Genomic DNA, 18,596 nt, shown 5'->3' with positions numbered 1-18,596 from the left:
CTGATTAACAAAGCTAAACAATATATCAATAATAATAAGAAAAAACAATGTTAAAGATTTTTTTTGGAAAAAAGAAAGAAGGTAAAAAGAACACCTACTAACAAAAAAAAACGAGGAAAAAAAAAACCATTGGGAGCACAACCCCGGAGCTATACGCCATACAAGCTTCCATAAAAGAAAAACATCAATCTGCCAAACAAATCCATTTACACAAGAATCAGAAGGGAACCATCTTCATTTACTCAAATCAAATGATAGTACTGGGCAAAAGAACCCCACCTTTTCTCAAAGTCAAATCGAGGATCAAAAGTTCAACTTCTGATTTTCTCCAAACTAAGACATAACGTCACCTGAGAGAACCACTGTATCAAAGTGGGAGAAGAGGCATCTTTCCATTTCAATAAAATAGCCCTTCTGGCCAATAATGTGACAAACACAATTACATGTTGGTCTGATATAGAAATACCGTGAATATATTGAGGGATTATACCAAACAAAACTGTCAATTTATTAGGTTGTAAATTAATATTTAAAGCTTTAGAAATTGTAAAGAAAATAGATTTCCAAAACTGTTTCAATACAGAACATGACCAAAACATATGAGTCAATGTAGCTGTCTCAGTTTTACATCTATCACACTGACTATCAACATTAGGAAATATTTTAGACAGTCTCTCCTTTGTCAAATAGTACCGATGTACAATTTTAAATTGAATTAGAGAGTGACTGGCACAAATTGAAGAAGAGTTAACCAACTTCAAAACTTGCAACCAATCCTCTGTTATCAAGGTCATGTTAAGCTCTCTTTCCCAATCTTGCTTAATCTTAAGTAAAGGATAATTGTACTGTTGTAATAGTAAATTATAAATTTTCCCAATAAAACCTTTCACTAAAGGATTCATTTTTAAAATAATGTCTAACAGGTCAGAATCTTGTATATATGGAAAATTACTGAAATATTCTCGTAAGAAATGTCTGACCTGAAGATATTGCAAGAAATGTGAGTACATGAGAGAATATTTAGTTACTAATTTCTCAAAAGACATCAATTGGCCTTCTTGAAACAGATCCATGAAGGAATAAACTCCCTTATTCCTCCAAAGAGAAAAGGTAGGATCACTAAGTGAAGGTTTAAATAAATAGTTTCCATAAATTAAACAAGAAAGTTAAATTTTTTAAGATTAAAAAAATTACAAAACTGGTACCAAATTCGTAATGACCGCTTAATCATAGGATATAAATTTAAAATAGAAATTTTGGCTAGTTGTACAGGTAAAGAGGCTCCTAATAGCGAAGTTAAGTAAAATTGTTTCACAGTGTTCAATTCCAAATGAACCCAAGGTGGTCATTCATTTTTATCAATCCAATATAACCAAGAACACACATAACATATATTAACCGCCCAATTAATACATTCTTAAATTAGGCAAAGCAAGACCTCCATCCTTTTTTTAATTTTTGTAAATGATATTTTCCAGTTCTGGGTCTTTTATTATTCCAAACAAAAGATGAAATAATAGAATCAACCTGATCAAAAAACTTCTTAGTTTAAAAAAAAGGAATATTTTGAAATACAATAAAAATTTTCATAAAATCATCATTTTAACTGCAGCCAGCTAATGAAAGTGTAAGTGGATTCCATCTACAAAATAGTTGCTTCATAAAATCCACTAAGGGAACCAAATTAGCTCTATAAAGGTCTCCATAATTTTTAGTGATGATAATACCTAAATATTTATAAGAGTCTGTAACTTTAAAAGGAATGTCATCATATATAAAAGCAGAATCATTTAGAGAAAATAATTCACTTTCATAAAGGTTTAATTTATATCCTGAAAACTTTACAATTTCATTTAATAATTTCAATAAACTAGGAATGGATTCTTCAGGATTCAAAACATAAACTAAGAGATCATCAGCATAAAGGGAGATCTTATGAATAGTCCCATTTATGGAAATTCCTTGAATATCTTTAGCTTCATGAAGTGCAATAGCCAAAGGTTCCAACACCAAATTAAATAACAGGGGACTTAACGGACATCCTTGTCTCGTACCCCGCGAAAGTAAAAAAAAAAGATCTGCAATTAGCAATAATAGTAGCAATAGGGCTTTTATATATCATTCTAATCCACTTAATAAAATTAGTACCAAAGTTGAATTTCTCTAAAATGTTAAATAAGTATTTCCATTCAACTCTATCAAATGCCTTTTCAGCATCAAGAGAAACAACACATTGGGGACTCTTAGAAAGGGATGAGTGTATAACATTTAACAGTCTCCAAGTATTAGAAAAGGAATAACGGCCTTTTATAAAACCTGTCTGGTCCTGAGAAATAATTTTAGCTAGAATATTCTCCAGTCGATTAGCCATTATTTTTGAAAGAATTTTAGCATCCGCATTTAATAATGAAATAGGTCTATATGAAGTGCAATCAGTAAGGTCTTTATCTTTCTTAAGAACTAAAGAAATAGAAGCTTCATAAAATGTGGGAGGTAACTCTCCTAACGAAAAAGAATCTTTAAGTGTTTCCAACATATATGGAGAAAGCAATTCTTCAATTTTTTTTATAAAATCCTACAGAAAAACTATCCAGTCCAGGAGCTTTACCAGATTGCATTGAAAGAATAGCTTTCTGAATTTCTTTTTCAGTACAGGTGTCCCCGCTTTTTGAACGTTCGCTTTACGAAATCTCACTGTTACGAAAGACCTACATTATTACTCTGTTTTCCCTTTCAGAAGGTGTTTTCACTGTTACAAAGAAAGGCAGCGCGCGCAAAAAAATCAGCGCGCAAAAAAATCAGTGCACAATAAAAGGCAACGCGCGCCCCGAGCAGCCGCTCTCCCCCGGATTCGGAACGGCATTGCTTTAACATGTTGCATTGAGCAGCCATCAGCAAGACGAGTTCTAAGGTGTCGGAAAAGCCTGAAAGAGTAAGGGTGTTAAACTTAGCATAAAACTAGACATAATTAACCGTTTCGATCGTGGTGAACGAAACAAGGACAAAGTCAGTTTGGCTTGTGGAAGCTGACGAAGATGATGTTAAAGAGGTTTTGGTATCCCATGACCAAGAACTAATAGATGAAGAGCTGATGCAATTGGAAGAGGAAAGGAAAACAATCAAAACCGAATGCAACCGAATGCAGAAAGTGAAGCAACTGCATGAGATTTTCACTGCAATGATAAAGTACGACTTTAATTTTGAAAGGGTACGTAGGTTTAGGGGATATTTGCAGGATGGTTTGAGTGCTTACAAACAACTGTATGATAGAAAAATGTGCGAGGCTCAGCAGTCAAACAAGCCTTCCACATCAGCCACAGCAGACGACGAACCTCGACCTTCGACATCCAGGCGGGCAGTCATACGAGAAGATGAGCTGCCTGCCCTGATTGACGATGAGATGACACCCCCCACCACCCCAACACCCGGGCCCCGGACAGATACTGTACCAATTCGCGAAGAACGCAGCGGTAGCTGGGAGGCACACAGCACAACTTTAAGAAAAAAGCTGAAATAAACATGCTAATTAATTAGGTGCCGCCTAGCACGTAATTGTCAGCCCAGATCAGAGGCGATGCAATCACCAATCGCCTATGATCTGCGCCGACAGTTACGTGCCGGGCAGCACCTAATTAATTAGCATGTTTATTTCGGTTTTTTTCTTAAAGATGCGCTGGGTGCCTCCCAGCTACCACTGCGTTCTTCGCGGCAATGTATCGGGTCGGCGGACCGGAGGGTGGGGGCCACTGCACCACCCAGCCTGCGACGACTCAGTCTAACACACCATCATCAGTGTGCTCGGCGCTGTTTTCCCAATTCCGGTAAGTGATACTACACTGTACATACATTATTTCTACTTTATATAGGCTGTGTATTTTTACGTGTTATTTGGTAGATTTGGCAGCTTCATAGTTTAAAGGTTACTGGAGAGCACGTTTATGCCAACAGCACTTGTGTGAGATTTTCTGCCGAGAGCGTTTGCGTGAGATTTTCGCTACGGAGATCTGTGCAGGCAATCGTTGTAGAGAAGTATTTCTACTTTATATAGGCTGTGTATTTATCATATCATTCCTGCTTTTACTATATGTTACTGTTATTTTAGGTTTTATGTGTTATTTGGCATGATTTGGTAGGTTATTCTTGGGTCTGCGAACACTCACAAAATTTTCCCATATAAATAAATGGTAATTGCTTCTTTGCTTTATGACATTTCAGCTTACGGACCGTTTCATAGGAACGCTCTACCTTTGGATGGCGGGGGAAACCTGTAATAGGAGTATCAAGAGTTTGTTGATCTTCCACTATGCATTTGCTAAGCCATTAATGTTAAATATTGGGGTAAAGATAACGATTCAGATCCAACTACTCAATTTAATGTTTCAAAAAACAACGCCTTGTGGAGATGAAGGTACGTATATAAAGTACTTATTCAACAGAAATTATTGTCAAATGGTGTGAGGATCATTAAAGTACTAAAAATACACATGCAAATTCCTGAACATCTCAGTGCACCTATGCATTAACTTTGACAGTATATTGTAATGCTACTACATATAACTTCTATAAATTCTTGTTTGTTTTGTAAAATTCTTTTTCATTATCAAAACATAGCTCAATTCTGTTAGACAAACTATTTGTAGCAAACCCTGCAACAGATTACATAGGATTCGGGAAACCAATATACTATTTGGTCTAATTAGTCTATACTCATATTTATGCAACACTGAAGGCTCCATAGGCCACTCATCACCATCTTTTCTCTTAAGATGGTCTTAATTACCATTCACCTCAACCACATCCCACAGTAGGAAGTTGCAAATTCACCAAACTTTGAGGAAAAATATTTCGTCCAACTCTCTATCTGATTTTGCAATAAATACCTAGTTTAATGGGTTCAAGTTATGCTCTTACTTAATAGTTGTATCTTTACCATCTCAGTATCCACACTCAAAAACCTTACTAACTTTAGACATCTACTGAGTTACCTCCAAACCTTTAAGAGAAAAAATGTTCAGCTTTTTCAAGATTTACCAATAAGTATCGCCTCCCATTTCTGATATAATTCTTGTAAATCTTCTCCATGACCACTCCAATGCCACCCAGAACTCTTGTGGGTATTCTCCATGGTCTAACAAAACTTCACAAGAAATTTGGCATAACTTCCTTAGTTTTCAATTATACCCCTCTAGAAATAAACCCTAATACTTGGCTTTGTTTCCTTATGACCTTGCTAACCTGTAGCACCTCAACTAGTCCTGCATCTTCCAATAAATGCAATGTCTCCATTCTTCCATGGAAAAAGGTAGTATTTATCTCAGAACTTCATCTGCAAATTATTAGCCCATTTTACTAATGCCTCCTGTAATTATTTAGCATCTGCTCCGATCAGGTTCCTACCACAAATCTAAAAATTGTGCATTTGATTAATTCTATGCATATGGTTTCTATTTTTGGCTGCATTGCAGGTGCATCCTTTTTCCTGACTATGTACTTCTACTGCACATTCAGATTTTCCTAGATACATTACATTCGGCAATGCTTAACTCCTATAATGACTTTGCTATCATGACTGTATGTCTCAGTGACTCTATATTGGTCTGATTTCTTTCTACATACTGTACTTGTACAAATATTGATGGTGCATATTTTTCCTTTATTGCATGCATTTCAAAAATCTGAACACTAGACAGTTGACTGCCAGCTTATTATGCAGAACACATACAAACTCTCACCTCATAAAGGTACATAACAAACATTTAAGCAACACACACAAAATGCTGAAGGAATTCAGCAGGCCAAGCAGCATCTATGGAAAAGAGTAAACAGTTGATGTTTCGGGCCAAGAACCTTCATCGGCACTGGGGAAAAAAAGATTAGCAGTTACAGCAAGAAGGTGGGTGGCATAGGATGATCATTGACAGAGGCTGTGGGCACTGAGCCCCATCAATAATGACCTGGACTGTGATCTCTGTTTACCTTCATAACAGGAGAAAATAAATCATCTTGTTCTCTGCTGTGCAAATGACAGTGAAGTCAGTTTTGTTGAACTTTTGGATTAAGATTTTAAAGCTTCCCAATTTGTAACACAGTGATCATTTATTTCCTTTTTTCCTCCCAGTCCACTCAATCTAATGTTGTACAGAGAAGCTCTCAAGATTCTCTGTTCATCAGTGATTAATAATAAACAATAATTGATAAGAAATAAAGGTGTAGGTTATTTTCTAAATGAAGAAAATTCAGTAATCAGAGGAGCAAAGGGACATAGAAACATAGAAAACCTACTGCACAATACAGACCCTTCAGCCCACAAAGCTGTGCCGAACACGTCCTTACTTCAGAAATTACCTAGGGCTACCCACAGCCCTCTGTTTTTCTAAGCTTCATGTACCTACCCAGGAGTCTCTTAAAAGACTTGCAAGTCCTCATGCAGTATTCCCGAAAGGTTAATTTGCAGGTTGAGCAAGTGGTAAGAAAGGCAAATGCAATGTTAACAGTCATTTTCAGAGAATTAGAATATAAAAGCAAGATGAAATGCTGAGGCTTTATAAGGCATTGGTCAGACCACACTCGGAGTACTGTGAGCAGTTCTGAGTCAATGAGGGGGAATCTCAATAAAGCCTGTGAAATTTTGAAAGGCCTAGATTTGAGTGGACATGGAGAGAATATTTCCTAATGTGGGGAAATCTAAGATCAGAGAGCACAGCCTCAAAATAGAGGATATTGCTTTAGATCAGAGATGAGGAGGATTTCTTTAGCCAGAGGGTGGTAAATCTGTGGAATTCATTGCCACAAACAGCTGTAGAGACCAACTCACTGGGTATATTTAAATCAGAAGTTGATAGGTTTTTGATTAGTAAGGGCATCGAAGGTTACACGGAGAAGGCAAGGGAACGAGGTTGAGAGGGATAATAAATCAGCCATGATTGAGACTACTCAGCGATTCCATGGGCCACATGGCCTAATTCTGCTCCTGTTTGTGGGGTTTTGAGTACTTTACTTTATTGTTGCCAAACAACTGATATTAGAGCGTACAATCATCACAGCGATATTTGATTCTGCGCTTCACGCTCCCTGGGGTACAAATCGATAGTAATTAAAAATTTAAATTATAAATCATAAATAGAAAATAGAAAAGGGAAAGTAAGGTAGTGCAAAAAAAAACCAAGAGGCAGGTCCGAATATTGGAAGGTACTGTCCAGATCCGGGTCAGGATCCGTTCAGCAGTCTTATCACAGTTGGAAAGAAGCTGTTCCCAAATCTGGCCGTACGAGTCTTCAAGCTCCTGAGTCTCCTCTCCGAGGGAAGAGGGACGAAAAATGTGTTGGCTGGGTGGGCCGTGTCCTTGATTATCCTGGCAGCACTGCTCCGACAGCGTGCGGTGTAAAGTGAGTCCAAGGATGGAAGATTGGTTTGTGTGATGTGTGGGCTGTGTTCACGATCTTCTGCAGCTCCTTCCAGTCTTGGACAGGACAACTTCCATACCAGGTCGTGATGCACCCTAAAAGAATGCTTTCTACGGTGCATCTATAAAAATTAGTGAGGGTTTTAGGGGTCAGGCCAAATTTCTTTAGCTTTCTCAGGAAGTAAAGGCACTGGTGGGCCTTCTTGGCAGTGGACTCTGCTTGGCTGGAGTCAGGTCATTTGTGATATTGGCACTGAAGAACTTAAAGCTTTTGACTTGTTCCACTTGTGCACCACCGGTGCAAATTGGTGCAAGAAGAAACAGACAAAATTCTAACAGAGGTCTGACTAAATATTATTGAAATGGTATTGCTTCCAATTTATCCAGAGATATACAGTTGTACGAGAAAGTTTGAACACTTAGCAGTTACCTGGTTTTCTGCCTTAATTACTCATTAAATGTGGTCTGATTTTCATCTTAGTCACAATAATAGCCAAACACAATCTGCCTAAGCTTATAAAACACAAACAACTGTACTTCTAATTTCTTTATTGAACATATTGTTTAATTATTCACAGTCCAGGCTGGACAAAGTATGTGAACCCTTATATTTAATAACTAGTAGAACCACCTTTAGCAGCATAACCTCCACTAAACGTTTCCTGTAACTGTTGATCAGACTTGCACAACAGCAAGGAGGAATTTTAGACCATTTATTCCTCTATACAAAACTGTTTCAATTCATCAATATTTCTGAGAAACATTGCATGAACAGCCCTCTTCAGGTCATGCCACAGCATCTTAATTGGGTTAAGTTCTGTACTCTGCCTTGGCCACTCCAAATCACAAATTTTCTGCTTTTTAAACGATTCTGTTGTTTATTTACTCTGTTTCAGATCATTGCCTTGTTTCATCATTCAACTTCTATTAAGCTTCAGGTGACATTCTCCTGTAAAATGTTTTGATACAATTTTGAATGCATTGTTCCCTAAATAACTCCAAACTGTCCAGGCCCTGAGATGCAAAGCAGCCCTGACCCATGATTCTCCTTTCACCATGCTTCACAATTGAGATGAGGTTTTGGTGTTGGTGTGCAGTGTTCTTTTTTTCCTCCAAACAAAGCCGTGTGCATTTCTGCCAAAAAGTTCATCTTTTGTCTCATCTAGCCACAGGACATTGTCCCAGAAGCATTGTGGAACATCCAGATGGTCTTCTGTAAACTTGAGAAATGCAGCAATGTTTGTTTTTTGGAGAGCAGCGGCTTCCTCCTTATGGACGCCATTCTTGTTCAGTGTTTTTCTTATAGTGGGCACATGAACAGAGACTTTAGCAAATTCTAGAGATTTCTGCAGGTCTTTTGCTGTTACCCTTGGGGTCTTTTTCACCTCCTTCAGCACTGCACAATTGTGCTTTTGGTGTGATCTCTGCAGGACGCCCACTCCTAGGGCAAAGAACAACAGTACTGAATTTCCTCCATTTGTAGACAATTTTTCTTACTGTGGACTGATGAACACTCAGGTCTTTAGAAATTTTTTTTAGTCTATATCAGCTTCATGCATCTCTACCATCCTCTTCAAAGGTCCTCTGAGAGTTGTTTTGATTGAGGCATGGTGCACATAAACAGATCTTTCTTGAGAAGAGCAGACTCTGTCAGTAACCTGACTTTGTGGGCCTTTTTCTTATAGGGAAGGGCACCTCTACAACTCACACCTCCAAACTCATCTCATTGATTGAACAACTGACTCCAAATAGCTTTTGTAGAAGGCATTGCTCCAGAGATTCACATACTTTTTTTGATCTAGAAGTGACTGTTTAAATGGTGTACTCAGTATCGACAAGAAGTAATTTGTGTGTTATTAATTTAGGCAGATTGTGTTTATCTATTATTGTGACTTAGATGAAGATCAGACCACATTTTATGAGTAATTAATGCAGTAAACCAAGTAATTGCAAAGGGTTCACAAACTTTTTCTTTCAACTGTAAGGCAGGGATATTCTTTCCTATCTATTTGCATATCAAATCTGCCATTTGACTATTTATTATAGAAAAAGCAAGTAGTCCTGAAACTTTGCTGAATCATACACAATTTTCTCTGTCCATTCAATATACAATGTGCTCAGTTAATCTTATCATGACAGATTCTGCATTGCATCTGCTCCCGATTGCGTAAAGCATTAATCTTGGCCAACAGCCAACACCAGGAATAACACCCAGTTGTCACACGTCCTCTACTTCAAATTAACATTTTCACTTAAATCTCTTCTCCCTTCAACACTTGGCAATATTATGACTGAAGTTTTCTAAATTCTGAATACACCTTCTCAAAAGTGCCGACACATCTTGAATGCGCACAATCTTCTAATTAGGACCCAAGGGCCAAAACATCATCCTTAAATGAAACCTGTGATTCCTCAAGAATTCTTCCAAATATCAAAAGGATCAATAATTTAATTTTAAAACAACACGGGTTATGTTATAACTACGGGAGAGTAGCTGAATACATCAAAGGAAATTTTTTCAATTACTTAAGAGTCACGTGTGGTATTCCCTTCTGACAAAAATGGAAATAGAGCTAATTTATAGCTGCCATATATTAATTTTGCCAATCTAAAAATTAATTAAGTCTCACACAAATAATTATATAACTACCTCTGGGCCTGGCTGCTTGGGGAGCAAGATCAAATTTCTATGATTAGAATCTACCCAAATATATCTGTGACACAAAATCACTATCTCTCATACTTAAAAAAACAGACAAAAGGCCGATGCTATTATTGGTTATATATTAAAGAGATGCATAAACAGAAACAGTTGTTGCTCCTGTACCGGACTACAGTAAAGAATATGAGAAATGCCATTAGGTTCATTATGAGAATTTCTTTTAACTGCTTAAGAGTGATCTGCTTTCCATATGTACAAAAAACTATTTCACAGTTCAATATAATTTCATATTTACATGTTACAACTGTAAAATATTAACTTTTTAAATGTCCATATCTGATATTACTTAATTTTTACATACTGTCCACAGATACCTGTGATAATAAAAGCATCGTAACAAAAGAAAGCAATCCCATTTGTCTCTTCAACGTTCTAAGGCTTTAGTCTTGGCACATGATAAGGATCATCTGCCTTTAAATGCTTCTTCATTTGTGCCTTGGAACATTTCTACAGCCCAAATTAGTTTTAACAATTCCCTGAGGGAAAATAATGAAAGGAGGAGATGCTCAGAAACTGCCTTTATTCTAAATCAGACAATTTAAATGACACAGCAACACACACAAAAAATGCTGTGAATGCAGCAGGCCAGGCAGCATCTATAGGAAGAGGTACAGTCGACGTTTAGGGCCGAGACCCTTCGTCAGAACTAACTGAAAGAAAAGCTGGTAAGAGATTTGAAAGTGGGAGGGGGTGGGGGAGATCCAAAATGATAGGAGAAGACAGGAGGAGGAGGGATGGAGCTAAGAGCTGGAAAGTTGATTGGCAAAAGGGATACGAGGCTGGAGAAGGGAGAGGATCATGGCACGGGAAGCTGCAGGAGAAAGAAAGGTGGGGGGACCCAGAGGATGGGCAAGGAGTTATAGTGAGAGGGACAGAGGGAGAAAAAAAGAGAGAAAAAGAGGGAAAGAAAAAATAATTTAAAAAAATAAATAAGGGATGTGGTACGAAGAGGAGGTGGGGCATTAGCAGAAGTTTGAGAAGTCAACGTTCATGCCATCAGGTTGGAGGCTACCCAGACAGAATATAAGGTGTTGTTCCTCCACCCTGAGTGTGGCTTCATCTTGACAGTAGAGGAGGCCGTGGATAGACATATCAGAATGGGAATGGGACGTGGAATTAAAATGTGTGGCCACTGGGAGATCCTGCTTTCTCTGGCGGACAGAGCGTAGGTGTTCAGCGAAACGGTCTCCCAGCCTGCGTCAGGTCTCGCCAATATATAGAAGGCCACATCGGGAGCACCGGACGCAGTATATCACCCTAGCCGACTCTCAGGTGAAGTGTCGCCTCACCTGGAAGGACTGTCTGGGGCCCTGAATGGTGGTGAGGGAGAAAGTGTAAGGGCATGTGTAGCACTTGTTCCGCTTACAAGGATAAGTGCCGGGAGGGAGATCAGTGGGAAGGGATGGGGGGGGGACGAATGGACAAGGGAGTCGCGTAGGGAGCGATCCCTGCGGAAAGTGGGGGGGGGGGGGAGGAAAAGATGTGCTTAGTGGTGGGATCCTGTTGGAGGTGGCGGAAGTTACGGAGAATTATATGTTGGACCCGGAGGCTGGTGGGGTGGTAGGTGAGGACAATGGGAACCCTATTCCTAGTGGGGTGGCGGGAGGATGGGGGTGAGAGCAGATGTGCGTGAAATAGGAGACATGCGTTTGAGAGCAGAGTTGATGGTGGAGAAAGGGAAGTCCCTTCCTTTAAAAAGGGAGGACATCTCCCTTGTCCAGGACTCTTAGACCTGCTCTCAAACGCATCTCCTCCATTTCACGCACATCTGGTCTCACTCCATCCTCCCGCCACCCCACTAGGAATAGGGTTCCTCTTGTCCTCACCTACCACCACACAAGCCTCCAGGTCCAACATATAATTCTCCGTAACTTCCGCCACCTCCAACCGGATCCCACCACTAAGCACATCTTTCCCTCCCCCCCCCCCTGCTTTCCGCAGGGATCGTTCCCTAAGCGACTCCCTTGTCCATTCCTCCCCACCATCCCTCCCCACCAATCTCCTTCCTGGCACTTATCCTTGTAAGTGGAACAAGTGCTACACATGCCCTTACACTTCCTCCCTCACCACCATTCAGGGCTCCAGACAGTCCTTCCAGGTGAGGCAACACTTCACCTGTGAGTCAGCTGGGGTGATATACTGCGTCCGGTGCTCCCGATGTGGCCTTCTATACTTTGGCAAGACCCGACGCAGACTGGGAGATCGTTTCGCTGAACATCTATGCTCTGTCCGCCAGAGAAAGCAGGATCTCCCAGTGGCCACACATTTTAATTCCACGTCCCATTCCCATTCTGATGTGACTATCCACGGCCTCCTCTACTGTAAAGATGAAGCCACACTCAGGTTGGAGGAACAACACCTTATATTCCATCTGGGTAGCCTCCAACCTGATGGCATGAACACTGACTTCTCAAACTTCCACTAATGCCCCACCTCCCCCCTCGTACCCCTTCCGTTATTTATTTATATACACACATTCTTTTTCTCTCTCTCTCCTTTTTCTCCCTCTGTCCCTCTCACTATACCCCTTGCCCATCCTCTGGACTTTTTCCCCCCTCCCCCTTTTCTTTCTCCCTCAGCCTCCTGTCCCATGATCCTCTCATATCCCTTTTGCCAATCGACTATCCAGCTCTTGGCTCCATCCCTCCCCCTCCTGTCTTCTCCTATCATTTCGGATCTCCGCCCCTCCACTTTCAAATCTCTTACTAGCTCTTCTTTCAGTTAGTCCTGACAAAGGGTCTGGGCCCAAAACGTCAACTGTACCTCTTCCTAGAGATGCTGCCTGGCCTGCTGCGTTCACCAGCAACTTTTATGTGTGTTGCTTGAAGGCAACAATAAAACTTATTTTTAAAATAATGACATCAATCATCTTCCACAGCAGTTAATTTGAACATAGCAAGGAAGCTGAAAGTACACTAAACAGCTGACTATAGTACATTCTTCACAAATCACTGCAGTTTTGTATTCAATAACCTTAAAGAAAACATTAATCAGTAGAATAGACAAATGTAAAAAGATATTCTGCATTTGAGTTTAAATTATTTATACAAGCTTCAAATAAAAGAAATAATGGAATGAAATGCCAAGATGTCATTTGTATTTTAAATATAAAATACTACTTCAAAAAATTGTTCCAAGTGGTACTGAAAAGTTTAAGAATGTGAAAGATATTCAACAGCCCTGATCACTTAGCTGGTGGAATGGAAACTCACTGGCTGTCAAAGGCAATTCAAAGGATCCAGAAGGCTGTCTGGATGGAAATGCAGCTCTACAGCTCAAGCTGCCAGTGGAAGACAGTGCCATAGTCTATTTTGAAAGAAACAGTATGCCAAAGCACAGGCAGCTAACAGTTTCAGGAGAATTCAGCATCAGCCCCATCAACATTCCCGTCCCCAGGCTCCTCGTTGAATTCTTCTCCACAATCTCTCTCATACCCTCCCATATTCTCCTTCACTGCTCTTCCTCCTCTTTCCATCTAGCCTCCCTCCTCTTCCAAGACGGAATTACAGCAGGACAGACTCAGAGGGAAGGAATTCCAATATGCCACGGGCTGAAGTGCGATCGGAATCTGATTATGAGGTTAAGAGATGTAGGACCTAATGAGGGAGAAAATGTGACTACTACAGTATAGGATGGTGATGTTCCACGGTATCACAGCACTGGGAAAATAACTGGGGGTAGCTCAGGTTAGGCAACAATGAAATAATTCATGGTCTAAGAAGAGGGTGGCCAACAATGGAAGATGGGTTGTCAGTAATTTGGCAATGATGAGAAGGAGCAGTCTGACCTATGTTCCAAAAATAGTAAGCAACCTCAAAGTCTATGAAAGGGACTAAAAGCAGGTTGGGTAGAAAGAATTCAGATGTATTTTAACCAAGGGCACTGTGACAAACTTAAAAGATATTAAACTTTTCTTTAGTCAAAAAGTAATTTTTAAAGCACGCATGCAATCTTCTGCCCATTATCGTATAAATCTAATGTATAAAAGAAAATTACATTCTGGATTGGCATGGTCACTTACAATCAGTACAATTACCACTGCTCTCTGTAAGGAAATTTTATATTCTCCCTGTGGCAACGTAGGATTCCTATGGTTACTTCTTTTTCTTCCCATATTCCAAAGACATACGGTTAGGGTTAGTGAGTTGAAGGCATGCCCTGCTGGCATCAGAAGCGTGACGACACTTGCCGGGTGCCCAGTAAAATCCTTGCTAATTTGACTTGCCACAAATAACGTATTTCACTGTATGTTCTGATGTACATGTGACAAGATAATCTTTATCTTGATTCAAGTACAATATTCAAGAAATAATTTTCCAACCTTGAGATTTGCTTGCTCACAGGTAGTCACAAAGCAAGAAACTCAAAAGAACCCAATTTAAAGGAAAAAAGTAAAATAAAAGACCAAAACTCGATGTGCAAGAGAAAAAATATATATATAAATCATGCAAACAATTGAAGTGAACAATGGAAAAAATAAACCCTCAGATCTGAACCCTGGAGCAGCCCAGAGTAGGCCCACAGCCTCGCTTATCAGTTCGTCATATCAGGAGCACAACAGCTGGAGCAATCTTCATAGCCTCAGCATCATGGAGATGACCATCGCAGCGGACGAGCGAAATCGGCTCTCCACCTGACCAACACCCTGTCTTTTCAGTCTATCTGGGCTAGCATTCAAATTCACCCAATGACAGAACAGCAAAAGGCTCCGGCGCTTTGGAGAGAGGAGTGAACATCACAGAGAATGAGCAAAATCAGCTCTTACCTCCAATCTAGGTCGGCATTTAAATTGTCTAAACAGCGCATTGTACCCTGCACTAGGACCCAAGCACTGCAAAAGGCCCCAGACCTAGACTATGCTGTCCTGCGACTCGCTCCATTCCCAGATTTCATTGCCCAGCCCAACGCCACACTCAAGCTCTTTGTATCAGCTCAGCTCCCAGAGCAATCCAACCTCACACCCGGGCCAGTTGTACAAGCATCAAAATCGAATCTCCTCTGTCTGGGCCCCAACTTCTCCTTACGGCACCCAAAGCAATCCAACCTCACTCCCAGCCAGCTGTACGAGCATTGGAATTCCATTTGCATCAATTCATCCCCCAAACTCACCTCGCCATCACTCGCTCCTTCACTGTTTGCCATGATAATTTCGCACAATTTACCTCAGAAAAGGTACTTCTAGTGATTTTTTAAAATCAGTATTATGATAAGTGCACTCTAAGTGGCAACTACCAGATATACCTTTTGAAGTTTCTGATGTCATGCAAAAAGGCTACAAAAAGTAGAGGATACAGCCCAGTCCATGATAGGTAAAGCCTTTCCCAGTATTATGCAATTTACAAAAAGTGCTGTCAAAGAAAAAACAGCATTCATTATCAAGGACCCCCATGCCACTACCATCGGACAGGAGTTACAGGACCCTTAAGTCCCACACCAATAGATTCAGAAACAGTTATTACCCTTTAACTATCAGGCTCCTGAACCAGCATAGATAACTTCATTCGCCTCAACAATGAACTGACTCCACAACTATGGTTTCACTTTCAAAAACTCTGAAACTCTTGTTCTCAGCATAATTTATTTACTTTTAATTATTTGCTGATTTGTCTTCTTCTGCACAAAGTTGTTTGTCAGTCTTTATGTATATTTTTTTATAAATTCTATTCTATTTCTTTATTTTCCTACAAATCCCCGAAAGAAAAAATCTCAAGGTAGTATATGGTGACATATATGTATTTTGATAATAAATTTACTTTGCTGTGTATGTACAATCTGTCAATAGAGGGAACATATAGTTCGTGTTGGCACTCAGGACGAAATTACTTAAGGCTACCATATATTTTGCCTACCATGATGTGACAGCAGATTTCAAATCCCTCCAATTTCACACAAAAATTATTACACTTTTTTAAATATTGTAAACATCATTCATCTTGATCAGAGTAGAAGTCTTCCAAATCACAGTACCTTTCTGTTAAATTGTGGCTCAATGGCAACATTTGCTGATTCAGTGACAGCAGTTCATTGGATTAATAACCTCTTGCAAAGCATAACTCATGCAAAGGGTATTCCCAAATGCATTGTTGTAACTGCTGGACAAGTGAATTTATCATCAAATTCTCCTTCTATGCTCACTATATGTAACACACACACACACACACTATACATAAAGATGTTCTTGATCAATAAACCACTATTAAAATAAGCTGTACAATGGGAATCAAAGTCAGGAAGCTTACAATCAACACAGTTCAAGGTAATTATACTGTTTGTAGAACTGGTTCCTCCAAAATATAATTTTACATCGCATTTAGTTGGTAAAATTATAAGTATTACACATGTCATACAACAGAAATGTTTAAAATTATTAAAGGCTTCAACTCAGATGTGAAGTAATAAACGCTAGTTTATAGTCACAAGTTTAACTCACTGGTGTTTCAATACAATTTGTGTGTCAGACTAATATTACCCAATTGTTAAATGTTATTCTGGTAAATTATTGAGGGAGCTATAATCCACAAATGCCTTCTTGTTTAATTCATTTCAAATTAATGATGTAATATTTCACCTTTAGAAAAGGCAGCAATAATTTTTGAAAAAGCCTTGAGTATACTTTCTGCATTTTATTACATATTATTTTACTCAGTATTAAGCTAAAATCTAATTTGACAATCCAACATTTCAAAATTCAAATTTATCTCCCCAGAAAGTAAAAACAAAAAGGTGTACAAATTACCTTGTGAGTGATTTGTGGATAAACTCAACCTCTGACAAAAAGCTCGTGCTTTCCCACACATAGTGAAAAACAACCTCAACACATCTAGCAATCTATGTTAAAAATAAGGACAAGACATCCCAGAAATCTGCAGGTGGTAGGTTAAATGGCTGCAGTAAATTGCCCTTAATGTAGATAAGTGGCAGAATCTGGGACAAATTCATAAAAATGTGAGAAGAAAATATGTAATTAGTGTAAATGATCAGCACTGGGGCCTGTTTTGGTACCGTATCGCTCCAGGGTATTATAACTATTTTGTCGCAGAGTTAAACAATACCCTTCCCACCACCAAAGAATCAAAGAAAGCTTTAATATCACTTTCACAAATGGTATCTAACTAAATCAAATCAAAATGTTACTAGTATTCATAGCTTCAAATGAAAAGAAATATTTAACTTAAAGTCATAAAAGCTCCAATTCACAACTAGCTCTCTAAAGACACGATTTAAAATCCTTGAAAACACAAAGAGAAAGTTCCAATGACAGCCTTGCGGTAGCAAAGGATGCACTTACTTTCCAATATTCCCCGTGACATTCCAGCGCCAATTTAGCGAATGAGCTTTTGGGGGCAAATATAAAATTTCCCCGAAGGGTGAAAAAAACTGCATTTATTGGTAGATGAATTTGGATAAATTGGAAAACATTAAACAAACATAAAAATATGTAAACATTTTAGCACAGGTGGAACAGAGCTTGAAAGTATTTGCAGGCCTATAATATACAAAATAAGAATCAAAATTTATCACGGAAGTGTTTGACGTAAAATTTGTTGTTTTGAAGAGGTGGTACAGTACAAAGACAAAACTGTACTAGAAATTGCAAAATAAATAGTGCAAAAAAGGGAGGTATGGGGTAGTTCGTGAACCACTCAGAAAGAAATCTAATGACGGAGGGGAAGACGCTGTTTCTAACATACAAAGTAACGTCTTTGGGAAGTTACTTTCCTCGTTGACAGTCTCATCTTATAAAAAGAAACTGGGGCTGAGGTCACTGAAAAGCAATTACAAATTAAAAATGTATCGAGTTTATTGCAGCGAAGTGATTGAATTTTTAAATAACAGCCATTAAGAAGAGTCACACCTGTCTACAGAGAGGGCGCCAGAGGCCCATCACTCATGAACGGCAATTCCTTTATCAAGGAACCAACGCTATCTTTCCATTTCTATTTTATCTTCACTGCAGTCCGGGCTTATTTCACTTTACCTGTTGCGTCCTTTCAGTTGGGTTCTTCATCACCGCCTGCCTGAAGCTGTTATCCACATATGACGCCATGGTGCCGGCTGCGAGTTTCCTTGGATAACTTGGGCCTCGCCTCTGCTCCCCGTTTCTCTCCAACCCCTGCCCGTCTCCCGTGTGGCGAGACAGCACCGGCGACGCTCGGGGCCGCTCCGTGCGGCCTGCTCGCCGACTCCGAGTCCGGGCTCCGGCCCGAAACGGTCAATGCTGGTGGTTCGGCGCAGGCGCAGCAGGGCGAGCGGTGACGTCACTCTCGCTCTATCAATGGGAGCAGAAGCTTGGCTCCGATGATCGAAGGCGATCCCCAACCCGGCAACGGCCCGCGCCGCCGCCCCTTCGCCCCCTGTCCCTCTCCCGCTCCCGCTCCCGCTCAACACAAAGCGCTGCGGCTCTGCACCACCGACCTAGCCGTCCCGGCTCCTTGCCATCCTTCATAATCCATCCCAATCCTTTTCTTCAGA

The 18,596-nt window shown here is 39.8% G+C and overlaps 1 protein-coding gene across 4 annotated transcripts in view; it reads right to left on the bottom strand.

Annotated features, from left to right (window-relative positions):
- rapgef2b (Rap guanine nucleotide exchange factor 2b) overlaps nucleotides 1-18,458 on the bottom strand; it is a 388,703-nt gene extending 370,245 nt beyond the window's left edge. For all 4 annotated transcript variants that reach the window (XM_072256006.1, XM_072256009.1, XM_072256007.1 and 1 more), the window contains exon 1: nucleotides 18,103-18,458. In XM_072256006.1, coding sequence (XP_072112107.1) covers nucleotides 18,103-18,171 — 69 coding nt within the window. In that variant the 5' untranslated portion in view covers nucleotides 18,172-18,458. The remainder of the gene's footprint in view (nucleotides 1-18,102) is intronic.
- Between the last annotated feature and the right edge of the window lie 138 nt (nucleotides 18,459-18,596).

This window comes from Mobula birostris, chromosome 4 (assembly GCF_030028105.1).
Source record: "Mobula birostris isolate sMobBir1 chromosome 4, sMobBir1.hap1, whole genome shotgun sequence".
Classification (NCBI taxonomy): Eukaryota; Metazoa; Chordata; class Chondrichthyes; order Myliobatiformes; family Myliobatidae; genus Mobula; species Mobula birostris.
The sequence above is the reverse complement of the archived record's forward strand: the minus strand, read 5'-3'. Positions and strand labels throughout refer to the sequence as shown.